This window comes from Dendrobates tinctorius, unplaced genomic scaffold, assembly GCF_039654945.1.
Source record: "Dendrobates tinctorius isolate UK_male_01 unplaced genomic scaffold, ASM3965494v1 ptg000265l, whole genome shotgun sequence".
In the NCBI taxonomy this organism is placed as follows: domain Eukaryota; kingdom Metazoa; phylum Chordata; class Amphibia; order Anura; family Dendrobatidae; genus Dendrobates; species Dendrobates tinctorius.
In genome coordinates this window covers 5,620,466-5,638,341 of record NW_027361932.1, presented here as the reverse complement: position 1 = coordinate 5,638,341, position 17,876 = coordinate 5,620,466, and the positions used below count along the sequence as shown (strand labels likewise).

The 17,876-nt window shown below is 46.4% G+C and overlaps 1 protein-coding gene across 3 annotated transcripts in view; it reads right to left on the bottom strand.

The window, feature by feature from the left end:
* The window catches only part of GOLGA3 (golgin A3), a 132,149-nt gene that overhangs the window by 41,720 nt on the left and 72,553 nt on the right, over positions 1-17,876 (bottom strand). For all 3 annotated transcript variants that reach the window (XM_073559030.1, XM_073559031.1, XM_073559032.1), the window contains 3 exons: positions 8,773-8,867; positions 8,249-8,465; positions 7,990-8,133 (listed from right to left, as the gene is read on the bottom strand). In XM_073559030.1, coding sequence (XP_073415131.1) covers positions 7,990-8,133; positions 8,249-8,465; positions 8,773-8,867 — 456 coding nt within the window. The remainder of the gene's footprint in view (positions 1-7,989; positions 8,134-8,248; positions 8,466-8,772; positions 8,868-17,876) is intronic.

The following is a 17,876-nucleotide window of genomic DNA, read 5'->3' as shown; positions in this document are numbered from 1 at the left end:
CATCGTCGCTGATCGCTGGTCTCTCGCTGCCACACGCAGCGATACGCGCTGGCCAGCGGGAGACCAATGATCAAAAAACGGCCCAGGACGTTCGAGCGCGATCAGCGATACCCGGCAGGGGGGCCGGTCGCTGATCCATATCACACAGAGCGATGTCGCTGGCGAGATCGCTGTGGCGTCACAAAATCAGCTCGCTGGCGATCTCGCTGTGTGTGACGGGGCCTTTAATCATTAAAGAGACTTTGTTTTGCTATGAACTTTGCTGGGTCCCTGCCTCTTCACTGCACAGTGTTACCGCTGCACTACACTATGTACTGCAAAGGTTCCCACTAATCTTACAATTTTTTTATTGGCCTTTTGAGGACTTCCATTTCATCTTTTCTAAATCTGTAGCATCGATGTTTAAGGAACGCTTAAAAAAGGTGGTCCCACGAACAAAGTACACTTCAATCAATAGATCTTGGAATAAAAATAAAATGTCACAATTGGATACGTTAAAAAATGTTCCTGTGCCGAGATAATCTTATAAATGTGCCCCTGCGGGGGCGTGGCATGGCGAGCGAGGAGTGAGGACGCATGTAAGAGAGCTCCCGCTCCAGCACCGGTGACCGACCCGAACAGAGCCCAGAATACTTACCCCACCTTCTGATGTCGGCTAGGAGGACCAGGGGGAATACGTCCGCGGGCCCCTCAGGACCCGACAGCACTCCCAGAGGCATTTCCCGCTACCTTGTAGGAGCGGGAAGAAGGAAGGCCGCGGGCGCCATGACAGGTGTGGAGACCGGAGCGCAGCAGGCCCCGCCGCCACCAGGAAGTAAGGCGCAGGCGGGAGGAGAGAAAACTGGTGAGACGGCAGCCGGAGGGGGACCCCGTGGAGGGAAAGGGGGTACATCCACGGGGGCCCAGCAGGCTATCTCCTCCTAATGAATCCTCTGGGGCCCAGGAGATCCGTCAATCACAGGGGCACCACGCGGACGGTCCCGCGCAGATACAGGCCGGCGGATCAGATAAGAACCCCGGGGGGATGAGTGCAGAACCCCCCGTGTCACAGAGAGGCGGCAGTGTCCCCCCAGACGTCGACATGGCCACTACAGCTGTCCCTGCAGACCCTATGATGATGGACACCGCAGCATCAGATATACAAAATAATGTAACCCGCCGACCAGACGCACTCCTGACACTGCAACACGGGAGATCATTCTCCTCCACGACAGGGTGCTCCGTGACACCCATGGGAGCTGATTTCAGCCTATTATACAATAAGATAAAAGATATCCCGACGAAGCAGGATATGGAGCAGTACATTGCTCGTCTGGAATGCTCCTATAAGGCTGAACTTTCCGTATTAAGAGATGATATCCAGCAATGTGGTGAGAAAGTGGAATCTCATGACCAGCTTATAGCCTCCCTAACCGAAAGAATGGAGGCTCAGAAAACTGCCACAGCCGCACAAGCAAGACAGTTGCAAACTCTAGCTGAAATGCTGGACGATTCCGAGAATAGGGGACGCAGAAACAATATAAGAATAAGGGGATTGCCTGAGACTATATCCCCCCAAGAGTTGAACACCACTTTGAGAGATATCTTTAACTCGGTACTAGATAGGCCTCAGGATGCCCAACTGGAACTGGATCGTGCCCACAGGTCCCTGGGCCCGCGTCCCGGCGAGCAAGATCCACCAAGAGATGTGATATGCCGGGTTCACAAGTACCAACTTAAAGATGCGATCATGGGAGCAGCCAGGAAAGCAAAATCTATGAACCACTTGGGATCTCGTATACAGCTCTTCGCAGATTTGTCCAGATGGACACTACAGAGACGCAGAGCTCTTCGCCCCCTCTTAGACGAACTACAACGACGAGGCCTTCCCTATACTTGGGGATTTCCATTCTGCCTTCGGGTTCGGAAGGGAGGTAGAGTGCATTGTTTGAGTCATCCTGGCGGAGTTCCGGCGTTCTCAGCTGCCTTGGATCTAACGGAGGTGGATATACCTGACTGGCCACCCCTGCCTTCATACTATGGACTTCAAGGTCTCCAAAGAGGCCAGATCCCTCAGCAGCAACGTCGTCGCAGGGGTCGGCCCAACGGTCCAGGGCACATGCATCCTGTAGATGACGAGGCTGGATAGTATGCCTTGTCCAAAATTGCAGGTGGCCCTGCGGTGTTATGTTTTGAGAGTTAACTTACAGTCTAGTAGGTTATACTGGTTTGTTGTTTAAAAGCGAAGTATTTATAATACTATCAGTGCTGTAGATATTGAAAATAGTTGAGAATTGGGGCATGTTTCACTAGCCTTTAATTAGCTGTTACACGTATATTCTCTATCTGTTCAGTTCCCGTTATAAAGGGAATACGATGGTTAAATCATTGCAGGGTCGGGAACCGGGGGAGTAGGTGTCTCCAACTCCTCTTTTTGCTATACACTTAACCCCCGGAGGCGCTGGGTTGCCATCGAGGCACGCAGCTGTTATATTTTACCTACAACAGGTATTCCTAGAGTGTGCTTACTTACACTCGTATAGTTAAAAATCCTATTTCTTTGTCTCCTTTCTCTTTTTCCTTTTTCTAACCTCTCGTCTACTTTCTTTGTTAATACCCACTCCCTTCACTAGCTCTCCCTCCCTCATCAACAACGGGCGTAGGACTCCGGAGCCGATCCATCTTGTTGGCCGTAGCCTGCATCCTTGGCCTCACGCTGCAGATACAATGTCGGGTAAGAACACTGTACAAAAGATAACACTGGGCTCTTTGAATACTAGAGGCTTTAATACTCCGCAGAAGCGGTCACATATTTTATATGGCATGCATAAGAAAAGAGTAAATATAGTAATCCTACAAGAGACACATTTTAAAGTCGGACACATCCCTAATATTCACGACAGACATTACACGACCTGGTTTCATAGTGCTAACCCGGATTCACGCTCCCGCGGGGTCTCCATAGCGCTCCATAAATCCCTCCAGCATACCATATTGGACACATTGGTTGATGCGGAGGGCAGATACGTGCTTTTGAAAATTCAAATTTTTTCAACCACATATACTATAGCGGGTTGGTACGCTCCCGGCCGGGACCAAATACGAGCTGCTAGATCTTTCCTGAAGATCGTGGCTGAGTTTGCCGAGGGGGTGGTCATACTGGGAGGTGACTTTAACATGACTCTTAACCCGACTCTAGACTCCACGGCAGCGAGGTCATATCTTTCATATCGCCAGCTATCCTCACTGAAAAGGGATCTCCAGGATTTGCGACTCACTGATGTCTGGAGACTTTGTAATCCCACTGAAAGAGACTACACGTTCTTTTCCACACCGCACAACTCTTATGGGAGGATTGATTTCTTTCTCCTTAGCCACTGTGCATTGGCCTGGAACCCGAGACCTTCTATCGGGAGTTTTCTATGGTCGGATCATGCTCCAGTGTTTCTGGATATTAGCCCTCCTGACTCGGGGCAGCGGCAGTGGACATGGAGATTGAATGATAATCTTTTAAAAGATAATACTTGTGCGGCCGACATCAAGTCTACCATAGCGGACTTCTTACAAGACCATGCACACGACACTACTGCCATCCCTGTTAAATGGGAGGCCCTTAAATGTGTTCTCAGAGGGGTCCTCATTAAGCATGGATCTCGCTTGAAACGAATAAAAAGTAAAGAGATTACAGACTTGACAGAAAAGATATTGACGTTAGAGACGAAGCATAAAACGGACAAGGAAACACTGATTGACTTGATCAAATACAGAGACGATCTGAAGTCCCTACTGAATGAGAAATACCGACACCACAGAAATCGCTTTAAAAGTATATTATACGGTCAAGCTAACAAATGTGGACGTCTACTGGCCAGGTTCTTACATCCGCGTAACCAGACTACATATATCTCTTCTCTCGAGCAAAAGGGGGGGGTCGAGCGACGTCGAACCCGACAGAAATTTTGGACATAATGAGGCATTACTATCATACATTATATAATATTGGTGGAGATTGTTCCCCTCAGTCACCTTTGAATCCTCAACCAAGCATAGAATCGTATATTCACGACACCGCTCTTCCCACACTGGCCACGGATTTAACCATCCCGTTGGATTCGGACTTTACGACAGAGGAGATTGTTGAAGTCATCCAAAACACTACGGCTGGTAAAAGCCCGGGACCAGATGGGTTTTCCCCTCATTTCTATAAGATGTTTCAGGAACAACTTAGCCCTATTATGATGGGGGTATTTAACTCCATCACAGCTGAGTCCCCGTTTGCCCCACAGTCTTTAGAGGCTTTTATTACGGTGTTGCCAAAGCCGGGCAGGGACCCTAAATTAGTAACAAATTATCGCCCAATATCTCTCATCAATGTTGATGTAAAATTATACGCCAAAATACTGGCTAATCGTCTGGCTCCCCTCTTGCCCTCGGTAATACATTCAGTTCAGGTGGGGTTTGTGCGAGGAAGGGAGGCGAGGGACAGCATAAGTAAGACTCTCAACTTAACTGCCTATGCTAAATCGAAATGTAAACCGTTGGCTGTACTGTCGATGGATGCGGAGAAAGCCTTCGACCGTGTGCACTGGGGCTTCATGTTTTCGGCCCTGCGACAGCTGGGCCTAGGGAACCGTTTTCTGCATAGGGTCGCAGCCCTATACTCTGGCCCGTCGGCCAGGGTCAAGGTAAATGGAGCAATGTCGGGCTCTATGACCATTGGGAACGGGACCAGGCAGGGATGCCCTTTGTCGCCCCTTCTCTATGTGATAGTTATGGAGCATTTAGCAGTGGCGATCAGGAAGAATCCTAGTGTACACGGTCTATGGGTGGACGATATTCAGTATAAAGTCTCTCTTTATGCGGATGACCTCTTAGTGTATATATCCCAGCCACACATAACCCTTCCATCATTGATGGAGGAGTTTCAAAAATACGGAGAGGTCAGTAACTTCAAGATTAACTTTCAGAAAACTGAAGCCCTAAATATATCCCTAGGACAGGCTGAACTTATAAGACTTATGGGAAATTTCCCCTTCCGGTGGAAGACTGGGGCCATTCAATATTTAGGCATTCAAATCCCTACTGACACGACCGACTTATATAAGTTAAATTATGTGCCTTTGTTGGAGTCGACTCTGAAACGGTTGAGGGAATACGGACGGAAGACCATCTCATGGTTTGGTAGGATGAATTCATTTAAAATGGACATTCTTCCAAGGTTCTTATATCTATTCCAGGCGGTCCCGATAGTGCCGCCGAAGACATTCTTTCAGACCATTAGATCTGCGTTAATACGCTTTGTCTGGCAGACATCTAAACCTCGTCTTAAATATTCTATTCTAACCACCCCGAAACCCAGAGGTGGAGCGGGCCTCCCTGACCTGGAACTCTATCACAGCGCTTCCCTACTTGCACGTCTGTTTGACTGGCAGTTCGGTCATCATTCTAAACAATGGGTACAATTGGAACAGGTATCTTTCGGCGTCCCATTGCGTCATCTCCCGTGGATCAGATGAACTGAACAGGTTGCAAATGACTATAAGGGACCAACAGGTTTCTTGACTCGAGAAGTTCTACGGGTCTGGAATCGGGTTAAACAGAAACAGAAACTGATCAGTAATTTGAACCCACTGTCACCGATATTTGGTAATCCGGGCTTTCCCCCAGGGTGTCACAGAGACCAATTTTTGGGTTGGCACAGGAGTTCTGACTTACGATTGGGACAGACACTAATGGACGGAAAATTTCCGACATGGGACGCCTTACGGGAAAAGTTCCCGGGTAGGACACTCTCCTGGTTGGAGTATAACCAGTTGCGATCGTTTATACGGGGACGTTTGGCCGACTGTACTTCTCGCCCTCCCATGACGCGGTTGGAAGCTCTCTTACAAATGCAAGACCCTCCCTCACATTTGATTTCCTTTTTATATAAGGAACTTCACTCAGGGGATTCGGAAGGGGTTCCAAGTTACATCCGCGCATGGGAGGAAGAGATGGGATGCAAGTTCTCGAAGGAGGACCTTGATAAAGCTTTTCTTTATACACATAAAATGTCTCCGGCTGGGGGCGCTCAAGAGAAAAATTACAAGATACTGACTAGGTGGTATCTGTCCCCCGTTAGATTGAAGTCCATCTTCCCGACATTGGATGATACATGCTGGCGATGTGCAATGGAGAGAGGCACGCTATACCACATATGGTGGCAATGCCCTGCTATACGACCCTTTTGGGAGGGGGTTTTTCGGGCATACCAGGAGATCTCTGGGAAATGTGTCCTTCCCTCCCCACAAATTGCCATTTTATCAATTCTTCCGGGTTCCATATCAACACAAAAGAAGAGCCTCTCCGGTTTTGTATTACTGCAGCAAGGATGGTGATCCCGCGCTACTGGCGTACAACGACAAAGCCAACTATAGCAGAGCGGTTATCAGAGTTTATAGACATTTTTCGTATGGAGGAGTTGATGGCTGAATTGGAGGGAGATAATTCTCGCTTGATTCGAACATGGCAGCCCTGGATAGTGTTCAGGGAGACGCCTGGACTACTTCGGTTAACTGAAAATATTTCTTAGAGACCGGCTCGGAGATCCGTAACCCATCCCTCAGTCCCCCCCTCCCCTCCCTGTGAGTTATCCTTTTCTTTCTGTTTCCTTACCCTATCTCTTTGATACTTGTAATACACCCTCACAGGTTATGGGTAAAATGTTGGCGAATCCGGTATGGCTAGGTGTATGACCATGTATAATACTGTATCTTGTACCTTATGTCTTGTTTGTTATATGTTAAAATCTTTTAACTTCTTCAATAAAAAAGATTCAACATAAATGTGCCCCTGCTGTGTACTGTGTAATGGCTGTCTCTGACTGTGCAGGAACATGGTCTGCTCATACCACAGCTCCTGGGCAGGGGATGACCCAAAAGAGAGTATACAGACAGGACAGAATGGGATCACTGCTGCTGGTTTCTGTAAGGAGAAACATTTCTCTGACTGGTTAAAAACCTGTTTTACATCACAACAAAAATCAGCAGTGATCCCATGCTGTCCTGTCTGTATACTCTTTTGCTTTCTCCCCTGCCCAGGAGATGTGGTATGATCAGACCATGTTCCTGAATGGTCGGACACAGCCATTACACAGGACATAGGAAAGGCACATTTCTAAGATTATGCCGTGACAGGAACATTTTTTTTTTAACACATCCAATTGTGAACTTATTTTTATTCTAAGATCTATTAATTAAAATGTAATTTATTCGTGTTACAACCCCCTTCAGTTTGTTTCCATATGAAAAGGTTTACTGTTATATTTGATAAGGAAAAACTTCCTCTATTGCAGACATTTTTTTTTTAAATATAAAGGTTGGTCCATGACTTTGTCCAAGTTTTTACTTTTGGCCCACTATGTATTTGAGCTTGACATCCAAGCTTTACACCATCTTATGGTTGGTTTACCTTTCCCTAATATTTGTATTCCCTATAAAATACCAATTTGAGAACATCTCTTCTTAAAGCTCTGCATTGTGTTGATCTTCTGTTAGTCCTCCTCAAAATACATGTATAAACTGACAACTGGGTGTTGACTATTACGAGATTGGGCGTGTCCCCTCTAGCAGTCGTTTACTAACCTATTAGTGCTTAATGTGTAGTGACACACCCTATTGACATGAGTAATGATCACACCTAGCTTTCAATTAATTCATATATTTTAAAGATGAACAGTGGAAGAACAGCACAACAGAGGTAACTGAACATGTGCACATGGGAAATACTGGCATTTGTTAAAACAGCCATATCAGGAAAGCGGACAGATCCCCTGAATTAAATGTACTTCATATAAAAGAATATTGATACAATTTATGTCCAATTTCTGTTGCATCTCGCTTAGTAAATCTCCATCATTTTTCTTTTAAAGGGCTCCAACTACTGACACAATTTTACAGTACTTCCATAGTGAATTTAGGCAGCACAGCAATACGTAATTCTGTAACTGCAACAGTATTCCGTTTTGCTCACCTCATCTTCAAGTTCAAGAACCTTCTCTCTATATTCTTCAAGTTCCTGGCTTGTGAGAGATATGACCTCTTGCAGCTCACGCTCCAGCATGGCTTTACTATGGCTTACAGCCTTTAATTCACTTTTCAATCCAATCAGTTTTTCCTGCATACAAGATAATAAAAGCATGTTTATAGAAAATAAAAGGTGACATTTTATTTCACTTATACCTGTAATTAGGATTAACCATTATCATACTTTTGCATAAATTTCAATATACCTGAAAAGCGAGACTGTCGCCTCCTTCTGATATTTGCGCTTTCAGCTTACTTAGCTCCGATTCCATGGTTTCTTTTGCAGTCAGTGATTCCTGAAGACGTCGGCTCAGGATCCCCACTGCATTTTCATATGCTTTGTGTTTGACTTTCATCTCCTTCTGAGCACTTGTCAGGTCCGAGCCCAGTCTCTTCATTCTCTGCTTCTGTTCTGTAATTGCTCTTAAGGTGCAGTAAAGACACACTAGTTAAGGATTCTTCAGCTCGACAATGTAACTATATTAAAACATGTGTATACTACCCTACAAAAATCTGCTTAACATATTACCTTTGCCAGATTTTGCCTTTTAGTGCAATAACCTAATATTCTTTCAAATAAGTTTCATTTATTAATATTTATAATATATTTCAGTAAGGTCAGCAGTTCTTGGTTTCAAACTTCAATATTGTTTTCAAATAGTATTTATTTTGTTCAGGAGAAAAAAAAAGAACAATATTACATTTGAAAATTATACCAAAAAGTGCTTACTTCTTAGCCTCGTTTTGTAACAGTTCTACTTGTTCCTTTAGCGCAGTATTGTCCTGGGTTAGAGATATTAGCTGATCTTTGTCAAACTGTATGGACTACAAGAAAAGAAAAATCAACTTAGAATAAATATAGGATTGCAGATAGAACTATCTTCTTGACCATCTGCATAAAGGCAATAAAAAGTGATTTTGGACAGCTACAGTTGAAAAAATATAACACTTTAGGAAGTTCAGAAATATTCCACTATGGATCTCATCGCAAATTTTCAGCGGTTCCTCTGCAAAATTGATAATATTTCTTCAACTAAATGAGCATGCAGTAGATTAGGAAATCTACCCCATGCTTACTTTGCAACACAGAAAATGTTTGCTACATGCAGTTTGAGTTTTCAATATCACATGCATTGTAATTTTCTTAATGTATTTGTGAATCAAATTTGCCGCGTATCAACTCACAGCAGAAAAACAGACATCTCAGCATTTATATTTGCAAACTGCATCAGCAACCGATCATAAGTGTGTATCACAGACCTTGAAATGCTAGTCAGAATGTCAAAAGGTTTACTATACTCAGTCTTAAATGTGTACAGTATATTACTTTATTCCCTGGGACTGACAGCCAGCCGCAATGTAGAGTCAGTGTCAGTCAGGGCTGGGGGCATGGTTAACTAGGAAATTAGACCCCTCATGGAATGTAACTATATGTGTGGTGAGCACCTTGAACCCCCAGGTGCCTCACAGAAGTTTGTAATGTTGAGCTGTGAAAATTTAAAAAAAAAAAAACAAACAAAAAAAAAACCCCACAACACTTTTCCCACAACAATTTTTAGCCCTAATTTTTTTTTTTTTTATTTTCACAAGGATAACAGGAGAAATTGCACCATACAATTTATGGTGTAATTTCTCACTACCCCCCCCCCATATGTGGTCAAAAACTACTTTTGACGCACAGTGCAAAGCTTAGAAGAGAAGAAGAGCCATATTGGAGTTCAAATTTTGCTGCACTGGTTTAAGGAGGAAATCCCCTAAGTGAGTGATGTCATTTTACAAACTACACCTTCTCAATGAATTAATCTAGGAGTGCAGTGAGCATATTGATACAAGTGCTTCACAGAAATTTATATCACTGGGCGGTGAAGAAAACAGGATTTTTAGTTGCTTACCGTAAAATCTGTTTCTCGGAGCCTTCATTGGGGGACACAGGAACCATGGGTGTATGCTGCTGCCACTAGGAGGCTGACACTATGCAAATAAGAAAGTTAGCTCCTCCTCCGCAGTACTACACCCCACCGACTGGCGCTCAATTACTCAGTTAGTGAGAAAGCAGTAGAAGAAGCAATAGAATATAAAGTAAACCAACAATTCAACTAGAACTATATTACATAGAACAAAGTACAGAAGTTGAAAACATGGGAGGGTGCTGTGTCCCCCAATGAAGGCTCCGAGAAACAGATTTTACGGTAAGCAACTAAAAATCCTGTTTTCTCTATCGCTTCATTGGGGGGACACAGGAACCATGGGACGTCCCAAAGCAGTCCCTTGGGTGGGAAACAAACTTCCATCAGGTCAGCGGACTCACCACCGCCGCCTGCAAGATCCTTCTTCCTAGGCTGGCATCCGCTGAAGCGTAGGTGTGGACCTTGTAAAATTTTAAAAAGGTGTGAACAGAGGAGCAGGTTGCAGCTTTACAAAGCTGAATCGCAGAAGCCCTGTGGTGCACCGCCCAGGATGCGCCCACTGCCCGAGTGGAGTGAGCCTTAATCCCAGAAGGGGGCACTCTGTTCTTTATCCGGTAAGCCTTTAAGATAGCCGATCTGATCCAGCGCGCAATAGTCGCCTTGGAGGCCGACAGGCCTTTTCGAGCCCCATCTGGGATGACAAAAAGAGAGTCTGTCTTCCGGTACGCATCGCTTCTAGCCAAGCAGACCTTCGTCGCCCTGACCAGGTCCAGTCTGTTCAAGGAGCATTCCCGGGGATGAACTGGAGCCGGGCAGAAAGAAGGTAGAACGATGTCTTCATTCAAGTGGAAAGCAGATACCACCTTGGGAAGAAAGGACGGCGGAGGCCGTAGAACAACTTTATCTTGGTGAATCACTAAAAAAGGAGGTTGACAAGAAAGAGCTGCCAACTCTGAGACACGTCGGATGGAAGTAATGGCCACTAGAAAGGCCACTTTCCAAGAGAGAAGAGATAGAGAAACCTCCTTGAGAGGCTCAAAGGGGGAACCTTGTAGAGCCTCTAGGACTAAATTGAGATCCCAGGGATCCACTGGAGCCCGATACGGAGGAACTGCATGGGCCGCCCCTTGTAAAAAGGTTTTTACCTGTGGCCGAGAGGATAGCGTCTTCTGGAAAAGAATTGAAAGCGCCGAAACTTGCCCCTTTAGATAACTAAGGGCGAGACCCCCGTCCAGGCCTACCTGGAGGAATGCTAGAATAGAAGGGAGCGAGAAATACATTGGCGCAACGCGATTGGACTCAAACCAACGAAAATATGCCTTCCACGTTCTATAGTATATTTTGGAAGATGAAGGCTTCCTAGCCCGGATCATTGTGTGAATTACCCGATCTGAAAACCCTGACTTTTTCAGTACCACGGTCTCAATGGCCACGCCGTCAAATTGAGCGACCGAGAATTGGGGTGGTAAATCGGATCATGAGACAGCAGATCTGGTCTGTCTGGAAGTGTCCAAGGAGCGTCCGTGAACCAAGACCTTCTGGGCCAATCCAGCGCGATGAGGATGACTGGTACCCCTTTTTCCTTGATCTTCTTCAACAGCTTGGGAAGAAGAGGAAGAGGAGGGAACAGATAGGGGAGCGCGAACTGTGACCAAGGAATGGTCAGACCATCGGCACCCACCGCGAGGGGATCGCGGGCCCTGGATACGAACCGTGGAACTTTCTTGTTCAGACGGGACGCCATCAGATCCACGTCCGGAGTACCCCAATGAAGGCAAATCTGTTGGAAGTCTTCCTGATGCAGGGACCATTCCCCTGCCGAGAGGCCTTTGCGGCTGAGAAAATCGTCGGCCTCGTTTTCCACACCCGGAATGTGTACGGCGGATATTGCTGGGACTGACATTTCTGCCCAATGAAGTATCTTGGATAACTCGGCCAACACCGAGGAACTCCGAGTCCCTGCCTGGTGGTTGATATATGCCACCGCTGTGGCATTGTCCGCCTGATTCCGGATTGGCAGACCTTTGAGCAGCTTTAAAGTAGATATGACAGGCTCAAACCCCAACTTAGGTGCTCTGGGGAAAAAAAACAAAGCTAAAGTATAGGAGTAGCCCCGGCACACTAATATCATGAAAGCAGAGTCTTTGCAACGGGACAGTGTAGAAGATGAACGGCATGAGTGTGTGGGTTGTGTTGAGAAGGGGCATTAGGGGACAGTGAAGTGGAGTGGGAGTGAGGGTGAGGTCATCTAAAGAGGCTGTGTGTAAGGGGTGCTCTTGGAAGTATTGAGGCATAAGGTGTAAATACCTTGGTCCTTGGTTTTGGGGTGTGTGTATAGGTGGTATAGGTTTTTCAAATGAGTCCAGACCAGCAGGACTACCCCTGACAGTGATGACCTCGCCCTAGCTGGACTACAAAGGCAAACCTATACCTGTCCCATTTACACCTTCACCCAATTCCTCTGCCCAACCTCTCACACGTACACCGTATCACACCACAATACACACTCACTGGCCTCACATCACTATAGGTCCATACATACCTTCACAAAGGATGCATGACACTGTCCCCACAATATAAATCACTTATCACCAGGTTTATTGTTTTATAAAGTTTATACACTGATTTTTGTTCTTTTATTGTATATTCTGTAGTCATATGCCTGATGAAAGCTCAAGATGTAGAGCTGAAACGTTGGATTGTAACACCACCTTTTTCCACAAAAAATAAAATCACAACAAAAAAGACTGTCGTTGCAAAGACTCTGCTTTCATGATATTAGTGTGCCGGGGCTACTCCTATACTTTGAGCAGCTTGTCCCAATGAATCAGGGACAGGAAAATAGCCCGTATCTCTAGGACGTTGATCGGAAGAGTCGCTTCCTGTCTTGACCAACGGCCCTGTACTGTGAGATGGCGAAACACTGCAGTACAGGCAGTACAGCACTATAACCTTTGGTGAGTATGGATATCTTTGCATCTATGCAATTCACATAGGATCTTATAGGGCCATATTATTACTAGCTCACTATTATGGTACTGCTGGTGTTGAGTAAATATTCTTTTACCACCATGGGTGAAATAGTGTAACATATGTTGACAAGCTTATTTACATCTTTTTGTCATTATGGTGATATGTCTGTATTAGTAGAGACTCATATACATTGATAGTATGGTCGTTGTATTGTAACCATTATATTTTTGCCACATTCCATGACTTCTATGCAGATTATTTTGATTGTCAACAACTCAACATATGTCCGTTATATGTACTACACAGTTTATCACTGATTTTAGTGTTTTAAATGTTTTTAACATGTGTGTGCAGTTCGTTACAATAAAGCTTTTTTCACTTTATCTCTATTTGGTGTGTGCGCCCTGGTGTGCCGTCTTTTTTCTTTTGTTTATTCATCCAGCCCAGATGACTGGCGTCTGTCGTCACCACTTGCCAATGTACCGGAACGATCGGCCCTGGGCGATAAGAGGAGATGTCAGCCACCAATTGAGGGACAGCTTGACCTGAAATGAGAGTCGAATTGGAAGATCCAGTGAGGAGACAGACTTGTTCCACTGTGACATAATGGCCCGCTGAAGCGGTCTTGAGTGGAATTGGGCGAAGGGAATCGCATCCGAAGTTGCAACCATCCTCCCTAGAACTCTCATAGCTGATCGGAGGGAAATGAGTCGGGGGCCCTGAAGCAAACGAACATCCCGCCGAAGAGTTACTCGCTTGTCGTCGGGAAGGAAGACCTTTGCCTGACCAGTGTCGAAAAGTATGCCTAGAAACACAAGGCGTTGTGTTGGAACTAGGCAGGACTTTTTTGTGTTGATGATCCACCCGAATCGAGCAAGAGTGTCGGAGACAATGGTCAGACTTTCGAGAGCCTGGGGCAAGGATGGAGCTTTGATGAGGATGTCGTCGAAGTACGGGAAGAGCACGAGAACTCTGATCCTCAAAATGTCCATCAACGCTGCCATGATTTTTGTAAAAACCCTGGGGGCGGTGGCGAGCCCGAACGGCAGGGCGACAAACTGAAAGTGATCCTGATGTATCGCGAAACGCAGGAATTTTTGATGACCCAGGGAGATTGGGACATGTAGATAGGCATCTTGAATGTCTATGGAGCACAGGAATTCTTGTGCCTCCATGGAAGCGATTACTGAACGAAGGGACTCCATCCTGAAATGTCGCAGACGGACCCTTTTGTTCAGTAGTTTTAAGTCCAGAATGGGCCGAACTGTGCCTCCTTTTTTCAGCACTGCAAACAGGTTTGAATAGAAACCTGTGAATCGCTCATTTTCTGGTACTGGAACAATCACTCCCAACTTGAGAAGAGAGTCGATGGCTGTAAAGAAACGCGGAACCAAGGCGGGGTCTTTCGGGGGTCGGGATTCAAAGAATCGATCCCGAGGACGAGAAACAAATTCTATTTTGTATCCTGAATATACAACTTCCCTGACCCAAGCGTCTTCCACCGAGGCAAGCCATACGTCTCTGAAGGCAAGAAGATGGCCGCCCACCTGGGAGTACGCTCCGGTGTTCTGATTCCAGTCATGCGGAGGAAGATCTTCCAGGTCTAGGTCTGGTAGATCTACCCTGGGAAGAATGAGATCGCCAGGAAGGAGTGGGCCTAAAGGAAACTCTTTTCCTATCTTGGCGCGGTTGAGGCCTCTGCTGATGGGAAGACGTATCTGCTGTCGTGAAGCGACGAAAAGGCCGAAAGGATCGAAACTGACGTTTCGGAGGAGGTCGACGAGATTTTGACTGGGGAAGGAGGGAGCTTGTGCCCCCAGTGGCATCCTTAATAATCTGGTCCAGCCTATCACCGAAAAGACGCAATCCCTGAAACGGTAAACTGGTGAGGGACTTTTTTGACGATAAGTCCGCTTGCCAAGCCTTAAGCCAAACTGTGCGCCTAATAGCCACCAAGTTGCTTGATGCCTGAGCTGCGCAGGATGCGGCATCCAGGGAGGCAGAGACCAAATATTCGCCTGCATGCGAAATTTGGTCGGCGAGATCCGCCAGCTGCTCTGGCTGGTCTCCAGCCAAAATGCCTTGGCGGAGGTCCTTAGCCCATTTCGCTATGGCCTTAGAAGCCCAAGTAGAAGCGAAGGCCGGGCTTAGAACAGAAGACACCGCTTCGAAGGCTGACTTAGCAAAAGATTCTATGACTCTGTCATTAGTGTCTGCTAGAGATGCTCCCCCAGAAATCGGAAGGACTGTGCTGTTAGATAGTCTTGAAACCGGAGGGTCCACGGTCGGTGAAGCTGACCAGTCTGCAATGAGTTCCGGCGAGAAAGGATATAACACACCAAGGCGTTTTCCTCTTTGAAAACGCCTGGTCGGATTTTCTCTCTCTCTGGAAAGAATTTTTTGGAACTCCGAATGATGAGCGAAGACCTTGGAAGGTGGTTTCGACTGGCTGAAAGAAACCTCCTGGTCCACGGGTTCTGCAGGAGAATCTTTGATATTGAAGGACTGGTTAATCGCTGCAATGAGGCTCTGAACTATATCCCTCATATCAGCGATTTGGTCCGAGTCCAGCTCCAAAACATCCTCGGAGGGTCCATCCGAGAAATTCTCGCCTGGCTCAGGGGAGGAAGATCTTGATAAGGGAGGCTGTTTGGACGGACCATGGGGCGATGCGGAACGGGAAGAGGAACCGGACCGGTGCTCCCGTCTGGCTCTTTTGCGGCTAATATTAACAGGCTCGACCGGAGCATCCTGTGATCTGCTGGGTCCTGCAGAAGTCTGTAGTGGCAACTTATCCAGTACAGACACCAAGGTCTGGGACACCTTGGTGAGATCCGCCACAGATTGAGACAGAGAGGAAGCCCACCATGGGATAGGGGCCTCAACGTCACTCGGGACAACCGGGGGCTCCTGGGCGGTGGGTTCAGTGGGCTTGCTGCAGTCCTGACAGAGGGGAGAGGACTGACCTGATGGAAACTTGCGTTTGCAAGAAGACCATGCAAAATGACTGACTACCACAGAGGAAGCAGCAGAGCGAATTGGTTTAGAATTAGACATTATGAGCTAACCCACTAACAGTGCCAGACGGTTAGGGGACGGAGAGCTGAGGAGGCTACTCACGGAACCTGTGTACACAGCACGCTGAAAAGGAGACGAGCAGCTCACAGGCTGAAGAAAATCTGTGAGGTAAAAACACGCTCCTGAATGCTGTGGGCGGGAATCAGCTCACCAGAGAGGGGGGCGGAGCTAACCGCTCTGTTAGGAGCATAAGAAAACTCCACTCCCTCCTATACTGGGAGGAGTGGGCGGGCCCCTGCGACGCCTCTAACCCTCAGAGAAGCGGTGGGCAGTGCCAGACGGGCAGGACTGTTCCTCGGAAGAAAAAGCCCGCCTGAAAATGGGGGCGTGGCCTCGTCTCAGAACTAGGCCCGAACTGAAGCCGGGGCCTAGATTAGAAACGGCGGCCGCAGTTTCGCGGCGATGGTGCTGAGAACGCTAAATACAGGTAATGCCGCTTAAGGAAGCTTGCCCGTTCCCCACCGCCCAGGGGGATTACTATCATGGGAAGGAGAGAGGGGTTCAGCTTGCTGATACTTACCTCCTGCAGTCCTGACTTACCCCATTTCCAGTTGCAGACCGTGTCTCCATCCACCAACAGGCTCTGGTAGGCGAGTGGGTGAGAGACAGAAGGCGAACACGCATACGTGTTCCTGGCCGGTAGACATATGAGGATACGGGGTGGCCGTACTCATAGTCTCTTTGTGGGAGTACAGATGTGACTATTCACTCTGTATCCCTCCGGAACCTGTAAAGAAACAATGCACACTGAGGTAGATAAGGGTCTAATGAAAGACCCGTGTCCACCTCCTACTGACAGTAAGCTAAACTGAGTAATTGAGCACCAGTCGGTGGGGTGTATACTGCGGAGGAGGAGCTAACTTTCTTATTTGCATAGTGTCAGCCTCCTAGTGGCAGCAGCATACACTCATGGTTCCTGTGTCCCCCAATGAAGCAATAAAGTATAATTACGGTACATTTTTAAGGCTAAAATGTTGTTTTAGTCCCAAATTATTTTTTTTTATAAGGGCTATTAGGAAAAAATGGACCTCTCAGTTTGTTGTGGAATTTCATCTGAGTGCGCCAATACACTACATGTTATTGGGAACTACTTTTGAGGCACAGTGCAAAATTTAGAAAACAAGGAGCGCCAAAATTTAGTGCAGATTTTACTGTTATGGTTTGTAGGTGCCATGACTCACTGGGAAAGCCCCTGAGGTGCCGGAACAGCAGAACACCACATTTTACAACCTACACCTCTCAAGGAATTCATCTACGGGTGCAGTGACCATATTGGCACCACAGAATTTTATACCACTGAGCAGTGATGAAAAAAAAATTACTATTCTAACAACAAAAATGTTGATTTGGCCCCAGATTTTCATTTTCACAAGGGGAAATGGGTAAAAATGGCACCAAAATTTGTCACACAATTTCTGCTAAACGTGGAAAGACCCCATATGTGGCTGTACAGTACTGCTTAGTCACAAGATAAGACTCCAGAAACAAAGAAGCGGTATTTGCATCCTGAAGTTCGGGAATTTAACTACAAGTGTAGTAATGTTTTTGGAAAACACCCATAGAATCAAAATCAAGCAGCAGTGGATGTTGCAGAGTGAAAATTGCAAATCTGCTATTGTAGTGCCAGTAAGTTATGCTCAGTTTGTGCTTCTGGAGACATGCACCCATAAATTAAATGGGTTCTCATCACTACAGTAATGCCAAATACGAGGACGCTAAATGTGGTTTAGGCACACTGTTGGGCTCAGAAGGGAGGGGGCATTTTGATTTGTGCACATAAAATTCACTGGATTTTTTCCGGGGGGCGAGGAGCCATAGTGCTTTACCAGATCCTTTGTACTACAAGTAACATGAAAGCCCCCTATATGTCTGCTAA